The 20,471-nt window shown below is 45.7% G+C and overlaps 1 protein-coding gene across 1 annotated transcript in view; it reads right to left on the bottom strand.

Annotated features, from left to right (window-relative positions):
• LOC141116968 (NACHT, LRR and PYD domains-containing protein 3-like) overlaps nt 1-20,471 on the bottom strand; it is a 180,827-nt gene that overhangs the window by 8,313 nt on the left and 152,043 nt on the right. Inside the window, exons 8-11 of the mRNA XM_073609501.1 lie at nt 12,362-12,526; nt 9,882-10,046; nt 4,846-5,010; nt 1,481-1,645 (exon numbers count right to left, since the gene is read on the bottom strand). Of these exons, the coding sequence (XP_073465602.1) occupies nt 1,481-1,645; nt 4,846-5,010; nt 9,882-10,046; nt 12,362-12,526 (660 nt within the window). The remainder of the gene's footprint in view (nt 1-1,480; nt 1,646-4,845; nt 5,011-9,881; nt 10,047-12,361; nt 12,527-20,471) is intronic.

Raw genomic sequence — 20,471 nt, 5'->3', positions numbered from 1 at the left:
ATCACAGATGGTGCACCTCCCAATGTAATGACCCACCAGTCTCCAAATTCACATAATGAGAGTACTACTTTGCTCTTAGGCCTCTTCCATATAAGAACTGTCAGGCAGCAAAAGCAGGAAGTTGAGGTGCATTCCTCAGCCACCTGTCAAAACAAGGCAAAGGCTGCCATACAGCGCCATACACATTGTTGCAGCAAAATGTTTCTTATCTGGCGTTCACAGGATGGTTAGTAGATGACAGTCTTTCTCAAGCCCAAACGTAGGTCTGCTTTAACATCTTGTCATGATTCTAGCACCCACTGCTCAAGCCCTAGAAAAAGGGAGGTCTCTCCCTGAAAAATTCATTAGCTAATAAATGTTTCAAAAAGACTTTTAAATGATATGAGCTTCTGTAATTGTTACTAAAAAATACCTGAGCACTTGGGTTTTTAAGGCACCAGATATCAATTAAATCTCAACCATGTATCAGCATGCAGAATTTTATTTCTACATAACATAAAAAAATGTACATAAAACACCTATGATTCTAATAATCATTGAAATTGGTGTACCCAAAGAAAATATCTAACCTTCTACAGCTTCCAGCAGCTACACTGGCAAAGCAGTTGCATTTGTGTTTATTTTTTTGAAAACTGTCATTAATCTATTTCTTCATTGCTGTGCTGCCACCCTATGGTCACTGTTTATATTGACTTTTTTTGCCAGAGCTTCCATCAGATGACTGAAATGAGGACCTTCCAGACAGTTCCAGGACAGGTCCAGTGTCCTCAGTGTCTGGTTATTTCTTATTGTATGTAAACTGTACCACAATATTATTGTCTCAGTCAGTCCTCTTATACTCCCTGTAATTCCTCTATCCGGCTTGTTGTCAGAGCTTCCATCAGATCCCTGAAATGAGGACCTTCCAGATTGTTCCAGGACAGGCCCAACGTCCTCAGTGGTTATTTCTTATTCCAAATGCTGGTTGGAGTCATGTTACTAGAGGAAAATAAATTTCTCCCCCAGGAATGAAGGTAACTATTTTCTACATGAATTGAAATTATTTATATTAGATCACTTTATAAAACTCCAGGAAATAGAATTTTCTAAGAAATATTTTAAAATTGAGGAGACCCCCCAATATTGTCATTCATGTGTAGAGACCAGAATATGTCCATACACAAGATGACCACAGATAGTTTTTTTCATTCAGCCATTTGTTGAACTTGCCCATTCAACAAATGTCAACCTAACGATCGACTTCTGTTAAACAAAGAAACCCACACACTGATCATAATTTGGCTGATCCCTGCTAAACTGGCCAAATTTAAATCCATTTATTGCCAGATTTGAACAGCAGTCTAGGATTGGCTACTTGGGGAGTCCAAAAAATTAGACCAATTTTGCTTACATTATCAATTACTAGCAAGATTCTAAGATTTATACAACTGAATGTTTAACTGCTCTAGAATAATGTTTCAGTCAGTCCTTTTATACTCACTGTAATTTCTCTATCCGGCTTGTTGTCAGAGCTTCCTTTAGATCACTGAAATTAAGACCCTTCAGATTATTCTCAGACAGGTCCAGTGTCCTCAGTGTCTGGTTAGTTCTTATTCCAGATGCCAGGTGGGGGCAGGAACTGTCTGACAGGTGATTTTTATACAAACTGGAGAAGAGAAGAATGTTGTAAGAGGACAACTACCCATTTTTTCTTTATGCAACCTTGCACCATATTGTGCCATACTCCTGGTTATAGTCCTGCTCTGGACATCTCTGGCCATAGGCCTTAATATGTATGATTAAAGGAATGTCCACACATAAAAATGCATTTCCAGCACTTTACTGTAACTTTGCAAGTAATTTTGGGACATTTGGCATCACATTTGACACACTAGCAAAATTCTTTGGTCTAAAACATCACACATAAGAGTAGACATTCTGTAGCTGTCATTTATGCACAGAACAATAGTTTGTAAACCATATTTCCCTTTGTGCCTCCTCTGCTTGGGGGCACCACAGAGTTGGGACCACTTCCCCGCGTATATGAAGTCCACAGCATTCAGCTTCCATCACAGAGTAAGGATAAGGTGCTTTCCTTAACATACCAATCTCTCCCATTTCTATAGCTGTGCCCAGCTGGGCACACTCCCATGATGGTACAATCATCCCCAGGTGTCACTAGTATTCACATCAGAGGACTTAGGCCTGGCCTAAAAGGCCTTAGGCATCCCATTCATAACCCACAAAAAAACACAAAAAGAGTCAAGGTGACTACAGCTGTTCCTTCTGAGTTCTGTACTCCCTCACCTAAGGGTTCAGGCTTCTTATGGGCCCTGGAACAGTAGCCAACTACATGCGAATAGCTCTGGGGTGTTTGGCTCCCTTGCCCCAACTCAACCCAGCTCCTCCTACTGGCATTAGGGATGAGTCGAACACCTCCCGGGTTGGTTCGCATCCAGAACATGCGAAAAGTCAAAAAATTTGTTCGAACACGCGAACACCGTTAAAGTCTATGGGACACGAACATGAATAATCAAAAGTGCTCATTTTAAAGGCTTATATGCAAGTTATTGTCATAAAAAGTGTTTGGGGACCTGGGTCCTGCCCCAGGGGACATGTATCAATGCAAAAAGAAGTTTTAAAAACTGACTTTTTTGGGGAGCAGTGATTTTAATGATACTTAAAGTGAAACAATAAAAGTGTAATATTGCTTTAAATATACCAAAACTAAAAATGAAATGTGTGGGAGTCCCCCTAAATTGCATACCCTTCAGGTCTGGTATGGATATTAAGCAGAACCCCGCACCAAAATAAAACAAAAAATGGCGTGGGGGTCCCCCCAAAAATCCATACCAGACCCTTATCTGAGCACGCAACCTGGCAGGCCACAGGAAAAGGGGGGATGAGAGAGCAGCTACCCGGTTACGTAAACGGGTGACCCCGCCCCCCTCTGACGACACGGGGAAAGCCACAGGGAAGTCCCCGTGCGTCACCGGGTGGCCCTGCCCTCCGTTATATAGGAAGTGTCAGAAGAACCGAAGCGTCACACAGCTATAGACTCCCACTGAGGTGGATCATGCAGATGGAGCGGAGAAGAAGCCGGAGGAAGATGCGGAACGAGAAGAGTGGAGGAAGAAGAAGATGGAGAAGAAGAAGAACACCGAAGGAAGAAAAGAAGATGGAAGAAGGAGAAAATAATAAAGGACTTGTCAAAAACCGTCTCTTGTGTTTTTTAACCTTTTTGACACTTTTATTGTGAAATGGTAGGGGTACACTTGTACCCCATTACCAATTCTCACAGGGGGAGCCGGGATCTGGGGGTCCCCTTGTTAATTCCAATAAGCCCCCCGCCCACAGACCCCCACAACCACCAAGCAAGGGTTGTGGGGATGAGGCCCTTCTCCCCATCAACAGGGGGACAAGGTGCTTTGGGGGCTACCAATGTTGAGGGCATGTGGCCTGGTACGGTTCAGGAGGGGGTCACTCTCTCGTCCCCCCTATTTTCCTGCGGCCTGCCAGGTTGCATGCTCGGATAAGTGTCTGGTATGGATTTTTTGGGGGGACCCCACGCCATTTTTTTTAAATTTTGGCACGGGTTTCCCCTTAAAATCCATGCCAGACCTGAGGGGTCTGGTATGGATTTTGAGGGGGACCCCCACGCCATTTTTTTTTATTTTTGGCGTGGGGTTCCCCTTAATATCCATACCAGACCTGAAGGGCCTGGTATGGAATTTAGGGGGACCTCCACAAATTTTTTTAAAATTTTGGTTCGGGGTTCCCCTGTGGGGAAATTCCATGCCGTTTTTATAAATTAACTTTTATGTGTATTGCCGGACCGACAATTCATTATAGCCGGCGCTAACGATAGTAGTTTTACATGACTTTTTTTTCCTTTAGAAATGTCATTTTGCTGTCAGACTGTTCTAAACACGGGAAACATGCGCCCCTTTACAGGCATACTATAGACACCCCCAGGTACTAAATTCAAAGGAATATTACACTTTTATTGTTTCACTTTAAGCATTATTAAAATCACTGCTCCCAAAAAAACGTCAGTTTTTAAAACTTCTTTTTGGATTGATACATGTCCCCCTGGGGCAGGACCCATAGACTTTTAAAGGGTGTTCCGCAGCTTTCAAATTTGCCGCGAACACCCCAAATTGTTTGCTGTTCAGCGAACAGCCAATGTTCGAGTCAAACTCATGTTCGACCCAAACATAAAGCCCATCCCTAACTGGCATATATACGGGCAGTGACTCCACCTATTACATCAGTGAAAAGGGACTTTCCTAGAAAGGGACTTAACACCCAATTACAAAATTCCCTCTACTATACTATATTGGGAACAGAGACATCTAGTGCCAGACAAGCTAATTGCAACTGCCAACACTGTTACCAAAAGAAAATAAATTTTTCCCAGGAATTAATGTAGCTATTCGCTACATGAATAGAGCTCATTTTTCTTTATTGGAATCATTTTTAGACCATGGATTGAAGAAAAGGCTGGACGGCCACACTCTATTGACACCTTTATTGAAGACAGCTTAAAAAATTCTTCTGGTGCAAAGACATCAGAGGCACAGGATCAATGAAAAGCTGACATGTTTCACACCACTATGGGGTGCTTAGTCATAGCTAGAGCTACACCCACACAAACTATCCATTCAATTTGTGTTCAATCAGACAGGCCTGTGTACTACTTGGCTGACAGTAGATATAAAAACTGCACATTCAGACTGTACCACATGTGGTGAGCTTTAGACAAAGTCTATTTTATAGATGATACCAGAGTGTAATAAGATTTAAACAACTGCATGTTAAACTGTCCCAGAATATCATTGTCTCAGTCAGTCCTGTTATACTCACCGTAATTCCTCTATTTGGCTTGTTGGCAGAGCTTCCATCAGATCGCTAAAATGAGGACCCTCCAGATTGTTCTTAGACAGGCTCAGCATCCTCAGTGTCTGGTTATTTCTTATTCCAGATGCCAGTTGGGGGCAGGAACTGTCTGCCAGGTTATTCTTATTCAATCTGTAGAAGAAGATAAGGATGTTACCAGAATAAAATGAATCCCTCCCCCAAGAATGAATGTAACTATTCTGTACATGAATGGAGCTCATTTCTCTTTATTGGAATCAGGCCTTGACTGGCCATAGGGCCCAAGGCAGCTGGGCTGCTCCGTGAGCCAGTGCCGCTCACCCAGCCCCTCCGTAGCTGCCAGTTCAGTGTCAGGGCCAGGTGACCCGTGACTATGGGGGAGGCTAGAGGAGACACCTGCTGCAAACACCACAGAGCTGGACAAGAGAGAATGTAAGTGTGGCCCCCCTGTGCACCTGGATAGGAGGAGTGGTGGGGGCAGCTACATATAGAAGAATCAATCTCTCCATTTTCCTTTCCTGATAGCCTGCTGCAGGTAGAGGAGGAGAAGCTGGCTTTCAGAGGCTGCAGGAGGAAAATGGAGTGATTGATTCTTCTATATGCAGCCACTCGCACCATTCCTCCTATCCAGCTTCCTTCTGCCACCCCCCCGTGCTCTCCGACCCCTCGGTGCTCTCAAACATCCCCCTGTGCTCTCTGCACCCCCAGTGCTCTCTGACATCCCCCTGTGCTCTCTGACCCACCTGTGCTCTCCAGCCCCCTATGCCCTTCAGCCCCCAGAGCTCTCCAGCCCCCCTGTGCTCTCTGGCCCCCGAGTGCCTTCCAACCACCCCCGGTGCTCTCTGAAATTCCCATGTGCTCTCCACCCCCTGTGCTCTCGGGGCCCCACAGTGCTTTCTGACATCCCTGTGCTCTCCAGCCCCCCTATGCTCTCTGCCTCCCCCCTGTGCCCTCTGGCCCCGAAGTGCTTTCCAACTCCCCCAGTGCTCTCTAACATCCCCCTGTGCTCTTCAGCTCCCCCGCCATGCTCTCCAGCCCCCCCATTGCACTCCGACAGCCCCCTGTGCTCTGCACCACCCCACTGTGCTCTCTGGCCTGAAGTGCTTTCCAACTCCCCAAGTGCTCTCCACATCCCCGGCTCTTTGGGCCCCCCAGTCCCCTCCAGCCCCCCAGTGCTCTCCAGCCCACCCTCAGTGCTTTCCAACCTCCCCCCCAGTGCTCTCTGACATCCCCCTGTGCTCTCGGGTCTCCCCCAGTGCTTTCCAACATCCCTGCACTCTCCAGCCCCCCTGTGCTCTCCAGCCCCCCAGTGCTCTCCAGCCCCCCCAGTGCTCTCCAGCCTCCCTGTGCTCTCCAGCCCCCTGTGCTCTCTGCCTCCCCCAAGCTCTCTGGCCCCCAAAGTGCTTTGCAACTCCCTCAGTGCTCTCTGACATCCCCCTGTGTTCTTCAGCCCCCCTCACCGTACTTTCCAGCCCCCCCCAGTGCACTCCAACATCCCCCTGTGCTCTCCACCTCCCCCTGTGCTCTCTGGCCTGGAGTGCTTTCCACTCCCCTAGTACTCGATGACATCCTCCTGATCCTCCTGCGCTCTTCGCCCCCCCAGTGCTCTCTGCCCCCCCATCACCCACCAGTGCTCTCCAGCCCCCCCTGTGCTCTTGGGCCTCTCTGCTGCGCTCTCTGGCCCCAAAGTGCTTTCCAACTCCCACAGTGCTCTCTGACATCCTCCTGTGCTCTCCAGCCCCCCCGCTGTGCTCTTCAGCCCCCCAGTACACTCCAACATACCCCTGTGCTCTCTGCCTCCCCCTGTGTCCTCTGGCCCCGAAGTGCTTTCCAACTCCCCCAGTGCTCGCCGACATCCCCCTGTCCTCTCCAGCCCCCCGCCATGCTATCCAGCCTTTCAGTGCACTCCAACATCCCCCTGGGCTCTCCAGCCCCCCAGTACTCTCAAGGCCCCATGTGTTCTCCACCCCATGTTCTCCTCTTCCACCCCATGTTCTGTGCCCCCCAGTGCTCTCTGTCCCACCCTGTGTTCTCCGCTTCCTTCCCCATGTTCTCCGTCTCTCCCCTGTACTCTCCACCTCCCCCGTGCTCTCTTTCCCCCATGCTCTCCATCCCCCAGTTCTCCCCACCTCCCCCCTGTGCTCTCCGCCTCTCCCACTCTGTTCTGTCTGCCTTCCCATTTGCTCTCTAGCCCTCCCCCCCAGTGCTCCCTGCCCCATCCCCATGCTCTCCACTCCATTTGATGTACTCCGCTTTTCCCTGTGTTCTCCACCTCTACCCCATGCTCTCCAACCCTCCAGTGCTCTCCGAGCCCCCCCGGTGTTCTCCAAGCCCCCGGCACTCTCCAGCCCCCCCATGCTCTTTGCCTTCCCCCGTGCTCTACATCCTGTGCTGTCCAGCCCCCCATGTGCTCTCTGCTTCCCTACATGTTCTCTGCCTCTTCACTGGGCTCTCCCTCCCCCCATGTTTTTTGCCTCCCCCTGTGCTCTCCACCTGCCCCTGTGCTCCACTGCCCACCAGTGCTCTTTAGCTCCTCTGTGGTATCCACCCCACCCCGTGTTATCCAACTTCCTCCCTGTGCTCTCCAGCCCCCCCATGTTCTTTTAAAGTAGCACACCACTCAAAGTAGTCATCCTTATGTGTTCCACCTCCACTGCACAAACAGAGGATGCTGGCCTTGCATGTAGCAGATGATCTGGTTTGTAGAAATACTTGGATGGCCGCATTCTATCAAAATCACCTTTATTGTGTCAAAAACATATGACATTCCATACAGCAAACGAGGGAAGGAGATACAGCATACAATACAGCTAACACTTTTCACACCATACTCGGTGCTTAATCATAGCTGAAATTATAAGCTAACACACAGCAATATATACATAACCCTTCCATGCTCTTTCCCATCATCTATTGCCCCCCTGCAGTTCTGGAGGGTTCCCCCCTCCCCTCTCCTGCTGGCTGCTGGGGGGGATCCATCAGGACAGAGAGTGGGGAAGGGGCCGGTTAACATGTCATGGGCTGCTCAGTTTAAAATGTCCGGGCCTATTTTTTGTCCCAGTCCGAGCCTGATTGGAATCATTTATATTAGATCACTTTATAAAACTTCAGGCAATAGAATTTTATAAGAAAAATGTTATAATGGAGTAGACACCACAATAATGTCATCCATGTGTAGAGGTGGTAATATCTCCACACACATGATGACCACAAAATAGCACTGACATGCATAGTTGTGCGCAAGGGGTGTGCCAGGTGTGTCAACTCCCCCTACTGCCCAGGCTTCCCCCCATGTTGCCCCCTCTGCAGTGCTGCTGGATTCCCTCCTCTCCCCTCAGCTGCTGTAGGGGAAGTTTCAGGATGGAGATTAGGGGCAAGGGCTAGTCAAAATGTAATTTACTGTTCTCTTCCTTTTCTAAATGAACACACACAATCACAAACTGAAGCATAGTAAACACTTCAGTATGTTTGAGCTTTGGGGTGCACACTCTAATGCAATAGGCTGCACACACCTATGCTGACATGACTCGTATTGTGCTATAACTTCCTTGTGTTCAGCAGACAGTGTGAGGCCGGAATCAGCATTGCTAGTGATTGGATGGGAGGATTCTTATCTGATATTCTGTTTATCTCTGCTGTTACAAGCTCTGTACTTATAGGAAGTATTAGGGAGATCCCCTGACACTGAATAGTGGATGTTCATGTCACATAAAAGAAATATGTATGAGGTTCTGCTCCCTGTATACATGACCTCCTATAATCTGATCTATTTTATTAAATACCAGACTAAATGTAAATTTAAATTTATAAAGCTCTTTAACCACAATACAAGGCACTTTCCTGGCCCAATTTTCAGCTTTCAGCGCTGTTGCAATTTGAATGAAAATTGCGCATTTATGCAACACTGTACCCAAACAAAATTTGTATAATTTTTTCCCCACAAATAGAGCTTTCTTTTGGTGGTATTTGATTACCACTGGAGTTTTTATTTTTTGCGCTCTAAATAAAAAAAGGCAGAACATTTCAAAAACATTTTTTTTATTTGTTTCTGTTACAAAAGTTTTTTTAAATAAGTATGTTTTCTCCTTCATTGATGAGCACTGATGAGGCTGCACTGAAGGGCACTGATGAGGTGGCACTGATCAGCACTGATGAGTTATATGCAGCACTGATGGGCACTGATAGGCGGCACTAATAAGCAGCACTGATGGGCACTGATAGGTGGCACTGATATGCAGCATCAATGGGCACTGATAGGTGCACTAATAGGTACTCATAGGCGGCACTGATGGGCACTCATAGGTGACACTGGTGGGCACTTATAGGCAGCACTGATGGGCTGCACTGATGGGCGGCACTGATGGATGGCACTTATAGGCAGCACTTATTAGGAGGCACTGACAGGCATCACTGATGGGCACAGGGTGTGATCCTAATGGGCACTGATTGGCATTCCTGGTGGGCTCACCTGATGGTCTCCAGTGGGCATCCCTGGTGGTCTCCAGTGGACATCCTCAATGGATCTGCACTGATAATAAATGGGCAGACCCCCCCTGTCAGGAGAGCAGCTGATTGGCTCTCATCTACTCGCGCCTGTCAGTTAAAGTAGAGGAAAACCCAATAAACGTATCTTCCTGGTTACCATGTGATCAGCTGTAATTGGACACAGCTGAACACATGGTAAAGAGCCTACATCATAGGCTCTTTACCAGGATCGGAGATGTGGTGTGTCAGACTGGCACACCACATCACTAATCACCGTGCTGCGTGCCCCCGTCCAGTCAGGATAATGAAACCGTTTTCCGCCCGTCATTCTGCTATATGGCGGGCGGGAAGTGGTTAAAAAAGTTTATTTTATAGCTGATAACAGAGTATGATTCTAAGATTTAGACAACAGTCTGGGATTGGCTACTTATGAAATCCAAAAATGAGATTGATTTTGCCTACAATATCAGATTTTATAATGTTTGGAATATTAAACTGTCCCAGAATATTATTGTCTCAGTCAGTCCTGTTATACTCACTGTAATTCCTCTATCCGGCTTGTTGTCAGAGCTTCCATCAGATCACTGAAATAAGTACCCCCCAGATTGTTCTCAGACAGGTCCAGTCTCCTCAGTGTCTGGTTATTTCTTATTCCAGATGCCAGGTGGGGGCAGGAACTGTCTGTCAGGTCATTATAACGCAATCTGTAGAAGAGGAGAAGAATTTTACCAGAAGAAAATTAATTTATCCCCAGGAATGAATATAACTATTCTATACATCACTGGTCTCCAAACTGCGGTACTGGGGCCAGATGTGGCCCTTTGCTTGCCTCTATCCTGCCCTTGAGGCATTATTTCTGCCAATGACACCAATAATGAGGCACCATTCCTTCAATGACAACAACGATGGGTCATAATTCCTTCCACTGACAACAAAAATGGGGCACTATTCCTCCCATTGACACCAACTATTTCTCCCCCCTAATACCAAACACTGGGCATTGTTTACTCCCACTGGGCACAGTCCAGTGCCCCTAATGTCTGAAGGTCAGTAAGGTCAGGCCCTTTCTTTAGAAATTTTGGAGACCCCTGCTTTACATGAAAGGAACTCATTTCTCTTTATTGGAATCATTTATATTAGATCACTTTATGAAACTTCAGGAAATTTAATTTTTTAAGAAAAATGTTTTAATGAAGTAGACCCCCCAATATTGTCGTCCATGTTTAGAGACGGTGATATCTCCATACACAGGATGACCACAGAACACCACTGACATGAATCGTATTGTGCTATAATCTCCTTGTGTATGGAGCATGAATGGTATCAGCAGACAGTCCCTGGAATTCAAAAAGAGTGTTTAGGACACTCTTTAGAATTACAATGAAGCCTCCCTACCACAAATGTCAGCATGGGTGACAGATACATATAACTTCTGTACAGTGTGGAGGTGCACTGAGACCAGAATGTCCATACAGACACTTTAACATAATTTACAAGGCGAGAGAAGACCTGATGGGGAATGTAGCTGACAGCCTCCTTAAAAACTGGTGGCCAAAGAGGAGCACCGAATATGCCACTCTGCTACACTACAGACAGGGGCAGGCACTCTGCCTGTCTCTGTATGGCAGTTTACAGTAGGTCTTAATTGCCCTGTTTGGTTATCTACAAACTGGAGGTAGTTATTTTTGAATTTGGTGCATTAATGGCATCACTTTGTAAAAGTGGCACTGTTAAGAAATATCTGAATCTTGTGTTGGTAAAGTTACCGAAATTGGCAGTAAAGATTTATGAATTTGGCATAGGCCATTTGAAAGGGCCATAACGCCAAAACACTGTCCTTACTTCTTTATTGCTGGTGATTGGATAGGGTGATTTTTTTTTATCTGATATTCTATTTAAGCCTGGTACACACTAATGCCCCGTACACACGATCAGACATTCCGACAACAAAATCCATGGATTTTTTTCCGAAGGATGTTGGTTCAAACTTATCTGGCATATACACAGTCACACAAATCTTGTCAGAAATTCCGAACGTCAAGAATGTGGTGACATACAACACGTACGACGAGCCGAGAAAAATGAAGTTCAATAGGCAGTGTGGCTCTTCTGCTTGATTCCGAGCATGAGTAGAACTTTGTGCATCGGAATTGTGTACATACGATCGAAATTTCCGAGAACGGATTTTGTTGTTGGAAAATTTGAGATCCAGATCTCAAATTTTGTGTGACGGAAATTCCGATGGAAAATGTCCGATGGAGTCTATACACGGTCAAAATTTCTGACAACAAGCTCCCATCGAACATTTTCCGTCTGAAAATCTGACCGTGTGTACGGGGCATAACAGTTTATTTTTTGTGCAACCCAGCAGGTTGCACAAAAAAAACCTGACAGCTCCAGTCAGAGCTGCTGTACTAGCCATGCGAGGTAAGTTCAGCGATCTCCCCCGTCGAGCTATTCTGTTCTGACAGAGGGACAGCCTCCCCGCCAGAACACTCCGATCAGCGCTCTCTGTCATTGGCTGAGAGCGCTGATTGGGAGTCAATCGGCTGCTGCTTTTCCAGCATGCACGTTCGATAGACTGACATACACACAGGCCGAATCTCAGCCGCTTTTTTTTCGAACCGGCCGTTGTTTTTCGACATTCGGCCCATGTGTACAGGGCTTTACAGTATCTCTGCTGATAAAAGCTCTTTATTCACAGGAGAGATATCTAATATAACAGTGTATGGTCATATCAGGTAAAAAAAAAGTATGTATGAGGCTCTAATTGCTCATTGCAGTAAAAAAAAGATTCCCCCATGTATAACTGCCTATTCTATTTTACCAGATATCCAAATAAACTGAATATGAAAATACTATTTTGTTGTGCTATTAACTTTCAAAAACAAGATCATTTTTAGTGATTGGTTATTTATGGAGTCAAAAGATCCATTTTATTGATAATGTCATTTTTTGTAAGTTTAGGATGTAAATTCCCCCAGAATATTATTGCCTCAGTCAATCCTGTTATACTCACTGTAATTCCTCTATCCGGCTTGTTGTCAGAGCTTCCATCAGATCCCTGAAATGAGGACCCTCCAGATTGTTATCAGACAGGTCCAGTGTCCTCAGTGTCTGGTTATTTCTTATAACAGATGCCAGGTGGGAGCAGGAACTATCTGTCAGAAGATTAGAGGACAATCTGTAGAAGAGGAAAAGAATGTTACCAGAAGAAAATTAATTTCTCCCCAGGAATGAATGTAACTATTCTCTACATGAATGGAACTCATTTTAATTTCTTTTTATTGGAATAATTTACAGTGGGTATATTGCAGCCAGAAATGAAGACAGACACAGTTTTTGTTTTATCCAGCTGTATTTACTCAGTGCAATTTATAACATCTAAGTGAAAGATATAACACCAACATGTCAGAAAAGATCCCCAGAATCACTAAGTTGGAAAAAGGATCACCCCCTTCCTAAAAATTGCTTGCAAAGTCAGTCAGTTGTAGCTAATCACCTTCTCAATGGCACACAAAGCCATCTGACTTTAAACTGTGATCAGTTGTGGTAATTTTGATTAGCTCAGCACTAAAAGCTTTCCTGGAGCATTTTAGTCCCTGGTAGTGCAACTGAAGCAAACAATGGGTGGCAAGGCACTCTCAAAAGATCTCGGGGATAAAGTTGTAGACTGGCACAAGCCAAAGGCTTTATCAATGCCTAGAAGCACAGTGAAGTTTATGTCAGGGAAGAAACCAGAATCAACCCTGTCAGTTGTGCCGTTTCCCAGTACGCATGCCCGGTGGAATGGCGCTTCAGCACACGCGTGTTCGTGGCTCAATTGAACGGCGCACGCATGCGCACTAGCGCACTAGCGCACGCATAACGTGAATCCTCTGCTGGCCTAAAAAGCCATCTGGCTGTTCAAGCAAATTGCTGGTTTGTCTCTCAGCTTCCCTGTGATCTTGTTCCTGTTTCCTGCTGATCAAGTGCCTGTTGTGACCCGGATTACCTTGACCTACTCTAATTCTCTCCTGGACCTGACCTCTGGCTTGTTTAACAGACTCTGTTTACCTCTGGTGTTTGACCCTCAGCCTGTGACCTGGATTGTCTCCTGTCTCCAGTGCCTTGACCATCTGCTTTTTTTGGATCATTCTGCTGTCTCCTGTGTTTGACCCTCGGCCTGCTCTTGGATTTCCTCTAGCCTTGTATCCTAGCTTGTCTACGAACTTGTCTCTGTTGCTGGTTCACCAGCCTGTCCTGTACTTTGTTCTCTTACCTACCCACTGGGCCCAACACCTACCAGCCCTTGCTTGGCTATCCAGCTCCTCGCTGACCTTCACGAAGATCTGCCTACCCTTTTCTGACAGAACAAACCAGTCATGTCAGAGGTCAACAGAGTGTGTTCTCCTCTTGATATCTTGTGCCAGCAGGTCATGGCCCTCACGGAAGCAGTCCAGAAATTACAAGAGGGTTATGTCCAAATCGATGGTCACCTTCAGCAACTTGCTGGAGCACCTGCACCAGCTCCATCACCCACCAGTGGGGCCTCCTCTTCTCAGGTCCAGTCTAACCCTGCTGTGATGATGGCCGTTCCCGAACCTAGGGTCCCCACACCGGAGGGATTTGTGGGTGACCAAAAGAAATTCAGAGCATTCAAAAATGCCTGCTGCCTATACCTAGCTCTTCAAACCCAGGACCTTTTCTTCTGAAGTCGTGAAAGTTGGTTTCATCATTTCCCTACTGTCCGAAGAGCCACAGGCCTGAGCCCACAGCCTCATGGAACAGAGAAGCCCTCTATTAAATTCCATGGATAGCTTTTTTGAATCTATGGGCCAACTATATGACGACCCACAATGCACTGTCACAGCCGAAGCCACTTTACACGCTTTGTTTCAAGGAAAGAGACCGGTAGAGGACTATACTGTTGAATTTCGCAAGTGGTCAGCTGACACCGGGTGGAATGAGGCCGCTCTCAGATATCAGTACCGCCAGGGTCTCTTGGATGCTCTTAAAGATGAGCTGGCTTGGGTTGAGACCCCTGCTACTTTGGAGGACTTAATTCAATTAGCTACTAAACTAGACAGGTGCATGCGGGAGCAGGGCTCCGAGCGCTTCCAGGCTCCCCGACCCAGCTGGATACTCCCTAAGTCTTCTTCTGCCTATCCACAATTACCGGTACCCTCAGTCACCTCCGCTCCGGAAGGAGAACCCAAGCAGCTAGGCCTGGACTGATCTACTCTTACTCCTGATGAGATGCAACAAAGATGTCAAGCCAATCTATGCCTGTACTGCGGAGGAACAGGACATTACCTTCGCAACTGCCCTGTAAGACCCAGTAAGTCACATTCACGGTTTATTATTACCAAGCCACAGTGCATGCTTGGCCAATCACAGCGCCGTCTGCACAGAGAGCTGTAATTGGCCAAAGCCAGGGAGGCTTTGGCCAATTATGGCACGGGGGTTTAGTACACGCCCCACACTATATAAGGCCGCCTACGTGGCGGCCTTGTGTAGTGTGTTGTGGCAGAGAAAGTTAGATAGACAGAGAGACAGTGTCATTTGATTTAAGTTAGATAGAGTAGGCAAGTCGAGTCAGTTAGCTGCACTTACAGTGTATTGTATATATATATATGTATATATATATATATATATATATATATATATATATATACATACATCCCAGGTGTTCAGTTTAGCTAGATCCATTTCAGTTATTCTCTTCCTAATATACTGACAGGCAGGCAGGTGTTTTTACAGTATTTCCAGTTAGTGAACTGTGTACCCTGCACAGTTGCACCTACTGTATAGCTACCTGAAGCCAGGTACTTCTGTGCTTCTTCTGATTCTATTAATAGCACAGGCAGGCTCTTGAAGTATTTAGAGTTAGTGTATTGTGTAACCATGCACAGTTGCACCTACAGTATAGATACCTGAAGCCAGGTGCTTGTGTGCTTCTTCTGATCCCATTAATAGCACAGGCAGGCTCTTGAAGTCTTTCCAGTTAGTGTACTGTGTACTCTGCACAATTGCACCTACAGTATAGCTACTTGAAGCCAGGTGCTTGTGTGCTTATTCTGATCCTATTAATAGCACAGGCAGGCTCTTGAAGGATTTCCAGTTAGTGTACTGTGTAACCCTAAACAGTTGCACCTACAGTATAGCTACCTAAAGCCAGGTACTTGTGTGCTTCTTCTGATCCTATTAATGGCACAGGCCAGCTCTTGAAGGATTTACAGTTAGTGTACTATGTAACCTTGCACAGTTGCACCTACAGTATAGCTACTTGAAGCCAGGTGCTTGTGTGCTTCTTCTAATCCTATCAATAGCACAGGCAGGCTCTTGAAGTATTTTCCAGTTAGTGTACTGTGTACCCTGCACAGTTGCACCTACAGTATGGCTACCTGAAGCCAAGTGCTTGTGTGCTTCTTCTGATCCTATTAATAGCACAAGCAGGCTCTTTAAGTATTTACAGTTAGTGTACTGTGTACCCTGCACAGTTGCACCTACAGTATATCTACCTGAAGCCAGGTGCTTGTGTGCTTCTTCTGATCCTATTAATAGCACAGGGAGGCTCTTGAAGTATTTACAGTTAGTGTACTGTGTAACCCTGGACTGTTGCACCTACAGTATATCTACCTGAAGCCAGGTACTTGTGTGCTTCTTCTGATCCTATTAATAGCACAGGCAGGCTCTTGAAGTATTTACAGTTAGTGTACTGTGTAACCCTGCACAGTTGCACCTACAGTATAGCTACCTGAAGCCAGGTGCTTGTGTGCTTCTTCTGATCCTAACAATAGCACAGGCAGGCTCTTGAAGTATTTCTAGTTAGTGTACTGTGTACCCTGCACAGTTGCACCTACAGTATAGCTACCTGAAGCCAGGTGCTTGTGTGCTTCTTCTGATCCTATTAATAGCACAGGCAGGCTCTTGAAGTATTTACAGTTTGTGTACTGTGTAACCTTGGACAGTTGCACCTACAGTATATCTACCTGAAGCCAGGTGCTTGTGTGCTTCTTCTGATCCTATTAATAGCACAGACAGGCTCTTGAAGTGTTTCCAGTTAGTGTACTGTGTAACCCTGCACAGTTGAACCTACAGTATAGCTACCTGAAGCCAGGTGCTTGTGTGCTTATTCTGATCCTATTAATAGCACAGGCAGGCTCTTGAAGTATTTCCAGTTAGTGTCCTGTGTAACCCTGCACAGTTGCACCTACAGTATAGCTACCTGAAGCCAGGTGCTTGTGTGCTTCTTCTGATCCTATTAATAGCACAGGCAGGCTCTTGAAGTATTTCCAGTTAGTGTACTGTGTAACCCTGCACAGTTGCAACTACAGTATAGCTACCTGAAGCCAGGTGCTTGTGTGCTTATTCTGATCCTATTAATAGCACAGTCAGGCTCTTGAAGTATTTCCAGTTAGTGTACTGTGGAACCCTGCACAGTTGCACCTACAGTATAGCTACCTGAAGCCAGGTGCTTGTGTACTTCTTCTGATCCTATTAATAGCACAGGCAGGCTCTTGAACTATTTACAGTTAGTGTATTGTGTAACCATGCACAGTTGCACCTACAGTATAGCTACCTGAAGCCAGGTGCTTGTGTGCTTCTTCTGATCCTATTAATAGCACAGGCAGGCTCTTGAAGTATTTACAGTTCGTGTATTGTGTAACCATGCACAGTTGCACCTACAGTATAGCTACCTAAAGCCAGGTGCTTGTGTGCTTCTTCTGATCCTATTAATAGCACAGGCAGGCTCTTGATGTATTTCCAGTTAGTCTACTGTGTACCCTGCACAGTTGCACCTACAGTATAGCTACCTGAAGCCAGGTGTTTGTGTGCTTATTCTGATCCTATTAATAGCACAGGCAGGCTCTTGAAGTATTTAAGTAAGTGTACTGTGTAACCCTGCACAGTTGCACCTACAGTATAGCTACCTGAAGCCAGGTGCTTGTGTGCTTATTCCGATCCTATTAATAGCACAGGCAGGCTCTTGAAGTATTTCCAGTTAGTGTCCTGTGTAACCCTGCACAGTTGCACCTACAGTATAGCTACCTAAAGCCAAGTGCTTGTGTGCTTCTTCTGATCCTATTAATAGCACAGGCAGGCTCTTGAAGTATTTCCAGTTAGTGTACTGTGTAACCCTGCACAGTTGCACCTACAGTATAGCTACCTGAAGCCATGTGCTTGTGTGCTTATTCTGATCCTATTAATAGCACAGTCAGGCTCTTGAAGTATTTCCAGTTAGTGTACTGTGGAACCCTGCACAGTTGCACCTACAGTATAGCTACCTGAAGCCAGGTGCTTGTGTGCTTCTTCTGATCCTATTAATAGCACAGGCAGGCTCTTGAAGTATTTACAGTTCATGTATTGTGTAACCATGCACAGTTGCACCTACAGTATAGCTACCTAAAGCCAGGTGCTTGTGTGCTTCTTCTGATCCTATTAATAGCACAGGCAGACTCTTGAAGTATTTCCAGTTTGTGTACTGTGTACCCTGCACAGTTGCACCTACAGTATAGCTACCTGAAGCCAGGTGCTTGTGTGCTTATTCTGATCCTATTAATAGCACAGACAGGCTCTTGAAGTATTTCCAGTTAGTGTACTATGTAACCCTGCACAGTTGCACCTACAGTATATCTACCTGAAGCCAGGTGCTTGTGTGCTTATTCCGATCCTATTAATAGCACAGGCAGGCTCTTGAAGTATTTCCAGTTAGTGTCCGGTGTAACCCTGCACAGTTGCACCTACAGTATAACTACCTAAAGCCAAGTGCTTGTGTGCTTATTCTGATTCTATTAATAGCACAGGCAGGCTCTTGAAGTATTTCCAGTTAGTGTACTGTGTAACACTGCACAGTTGCACCTACAGTATAGCTACCTGAAGCCAAGTGCTTGTATGCTTCTTCTGATCCTATTAATAGCACAGGCAGGCTCTTGAAGTATTTCCAGTTAGTGTACTGTGTACCCTGCACAGTTGCACCTACAGTATAGCTACATGAAGCCAGGTGCTTGTGTGCTTATTCTGATCCTATTAATAGCACAGGCAGGCTCTTGAAGTATTTACAGTAAGTGTACTGTGTAACCCTGCACAGTTGCACCTACAGTATAGCTACCTAAAGCCAGGTGCTTGTGTGCTTCTTCTGATCCTATTAATAGCACAGGCAGGCTCTTGAAGTATTTCCAGTTAGCGTACTGTGTACCCTGCACAGTTGCACCTACAGTATAGCTACCTGAAGCCAGGTGCTTGTGTGCTTATTCTGATCCTAATAATAGCACAGACAGGCTCTTGAAGTATTTCCAGTTAGCGTACTGTGTAACCCTGCACAGTTACACCTACAGTATAGCTACATGAAGCCAGGTGCTTGTGTGCTTATTCTGATCCTATTAATAGCACAGGCAGGCTCTTGAAGTATTTACAGTAAGTGTACTGTGTACCCCTGCACAGTTGCACCTACAGTATAGCTACCTGAAGCCAGGTGCTTGTGTGCTTCTTCTGATCCTATTAATAGCACAGGCAGGCTCTTGAAGTATTTCCAGTTAGTGTACTGTGTAACCCTTCACAGTTGCACCTACAGTATAGTTACCTGAAGTCAAGTGCTTGTGTGCTTCTTCTGATCCTATTAATAGCACAGGCAGGCTCTTGAAGTACTTCCAGTTAGTGTACTGTGTACCCTGCACAGTTGCACCTACAGTATAGCTACCTGAATACGGGTGCTTGTGTGCTTCTTCTGATCCTATTAATAGCACAGGCAGGCTCTTGAAGTATTTCCAGTTAGTGTACTGTGTACCCTGCACAGTTGCACCTACAGTATAGCTACCTGAATGCGGGTGCTTGTGTGCTTATTCTGATCCTATTAATAGCACAGGCAGGCTCTTGAAGTATTTCCAGTTAGTGTACTGTGTACCCTGCACAGTTGCACCTACAGTATAGCTACCTGAAGCCAGGTGCTTGTGTGCTTCTTCTGATCCTATTAATAGCACAGGCAGGCTCTTGAAGTATTTACAGTTAGTTTATTGTGTAACCATGCACAGTTGCACCTACAGTATAGCTACCTGAAGCCAGGTGCTTGTGTGCTTCTTCTGATCCTATTAATAGCACAGACAGGCTCTTGAAGTATTTCCAGTTAGTGTACTGTGTAACACTGCACAGTTGCACCTACAGTATAGCTACCTGAAGCCAGGTGCTTGTATGCTTCTTCTGATCCTATTAATAGCACAGGCAGGCTCTTGAAGTATTTCCAGTTAGTGTACTGTGTAACCCTGCACAGTTGCACCTACAGTATAGCTACCTGAAGCCATGTGCTTGTGTGCTTATTCTGATCCTATTAATAGCACAGTCAGGCTCTTGAAGTATTTCCAGTTAGTGTACTGTGGAACCCTGCACAGTTGCACCTACAGTATAGCTACCTGAAGCCAGGTGCTTGTGTGCTTCTTCTGATCCTATTAATAGCACAGGCAGGCTCTTGAAGTATTTACAGTTCATGTATTGTGTAACCATGCACAGTTGCACCTACAGTATAGCTACCTAAAGCCAGGTGCTTGTGTGCTTCTTCTGATCCTATTAATAGCACAGGCAGACTCTTGAAGTATTTCCAGTTTGTGTACTGTGTACCCTGCACAGTTGCACCTACAGTATAGCTACCTGAAGCCAGGTGCTTGTGTGCTTATTCTGATCCTATTAATAGCACAGACAGGCTCTTGAAGTATTTCCAGTTAGTGTACTATGTAACCCTGCACAGTTGCACCTACAGTATATCTACCTGAAGCCAGGTGCTTGTGTGCTTATTCCGATCCTATTAATAGCACAGGCAGGCTCTTGAAGTATTTCCAGTTAGTGTCCGGTGTAACCCTGCACAGTTGCACCTACAGTATAACTACCTAAAGCCAAGTGCTTGTGTGCTTATTCTGATTCTATTAATAGCACAGGCAGGCTCTTGAAGTATTTCCAGTTAGTGTACTGTGTAACACTGCACAGTTGCACCTACAGTATAGCTACCTGAAGCCAAGTGCTTGTGTGCTTATTCTGATCCTATTAATAGCACAGGCAGGCTCTTGAAGTATTTACAGTAAGTGTACTGTGTAACCCTGCACAGTTGCACCTACAGTATAGCTACCTAAAGCCAGGTGCTTGTGTGCTTCTTCTGATCC

Source organism: Aquarana catesbeiana, linkage group LG13, assembly GCF_042186555.1.
Source record: "Aquarana catesbeiana isolate 2022-GZ linkage group LG13, ASM4218655v1, whole genome shotgun sequence".
Classification (NCBI taxonomy): Eukaryota; Metazoa; Chordata; class Amphibia; order Anura; family Ranidae; genus Aquarana; species Aquarana catesbeiana.
This window is presented reverse-complemented; position numbering and strand designations above follow the sequence as displayed.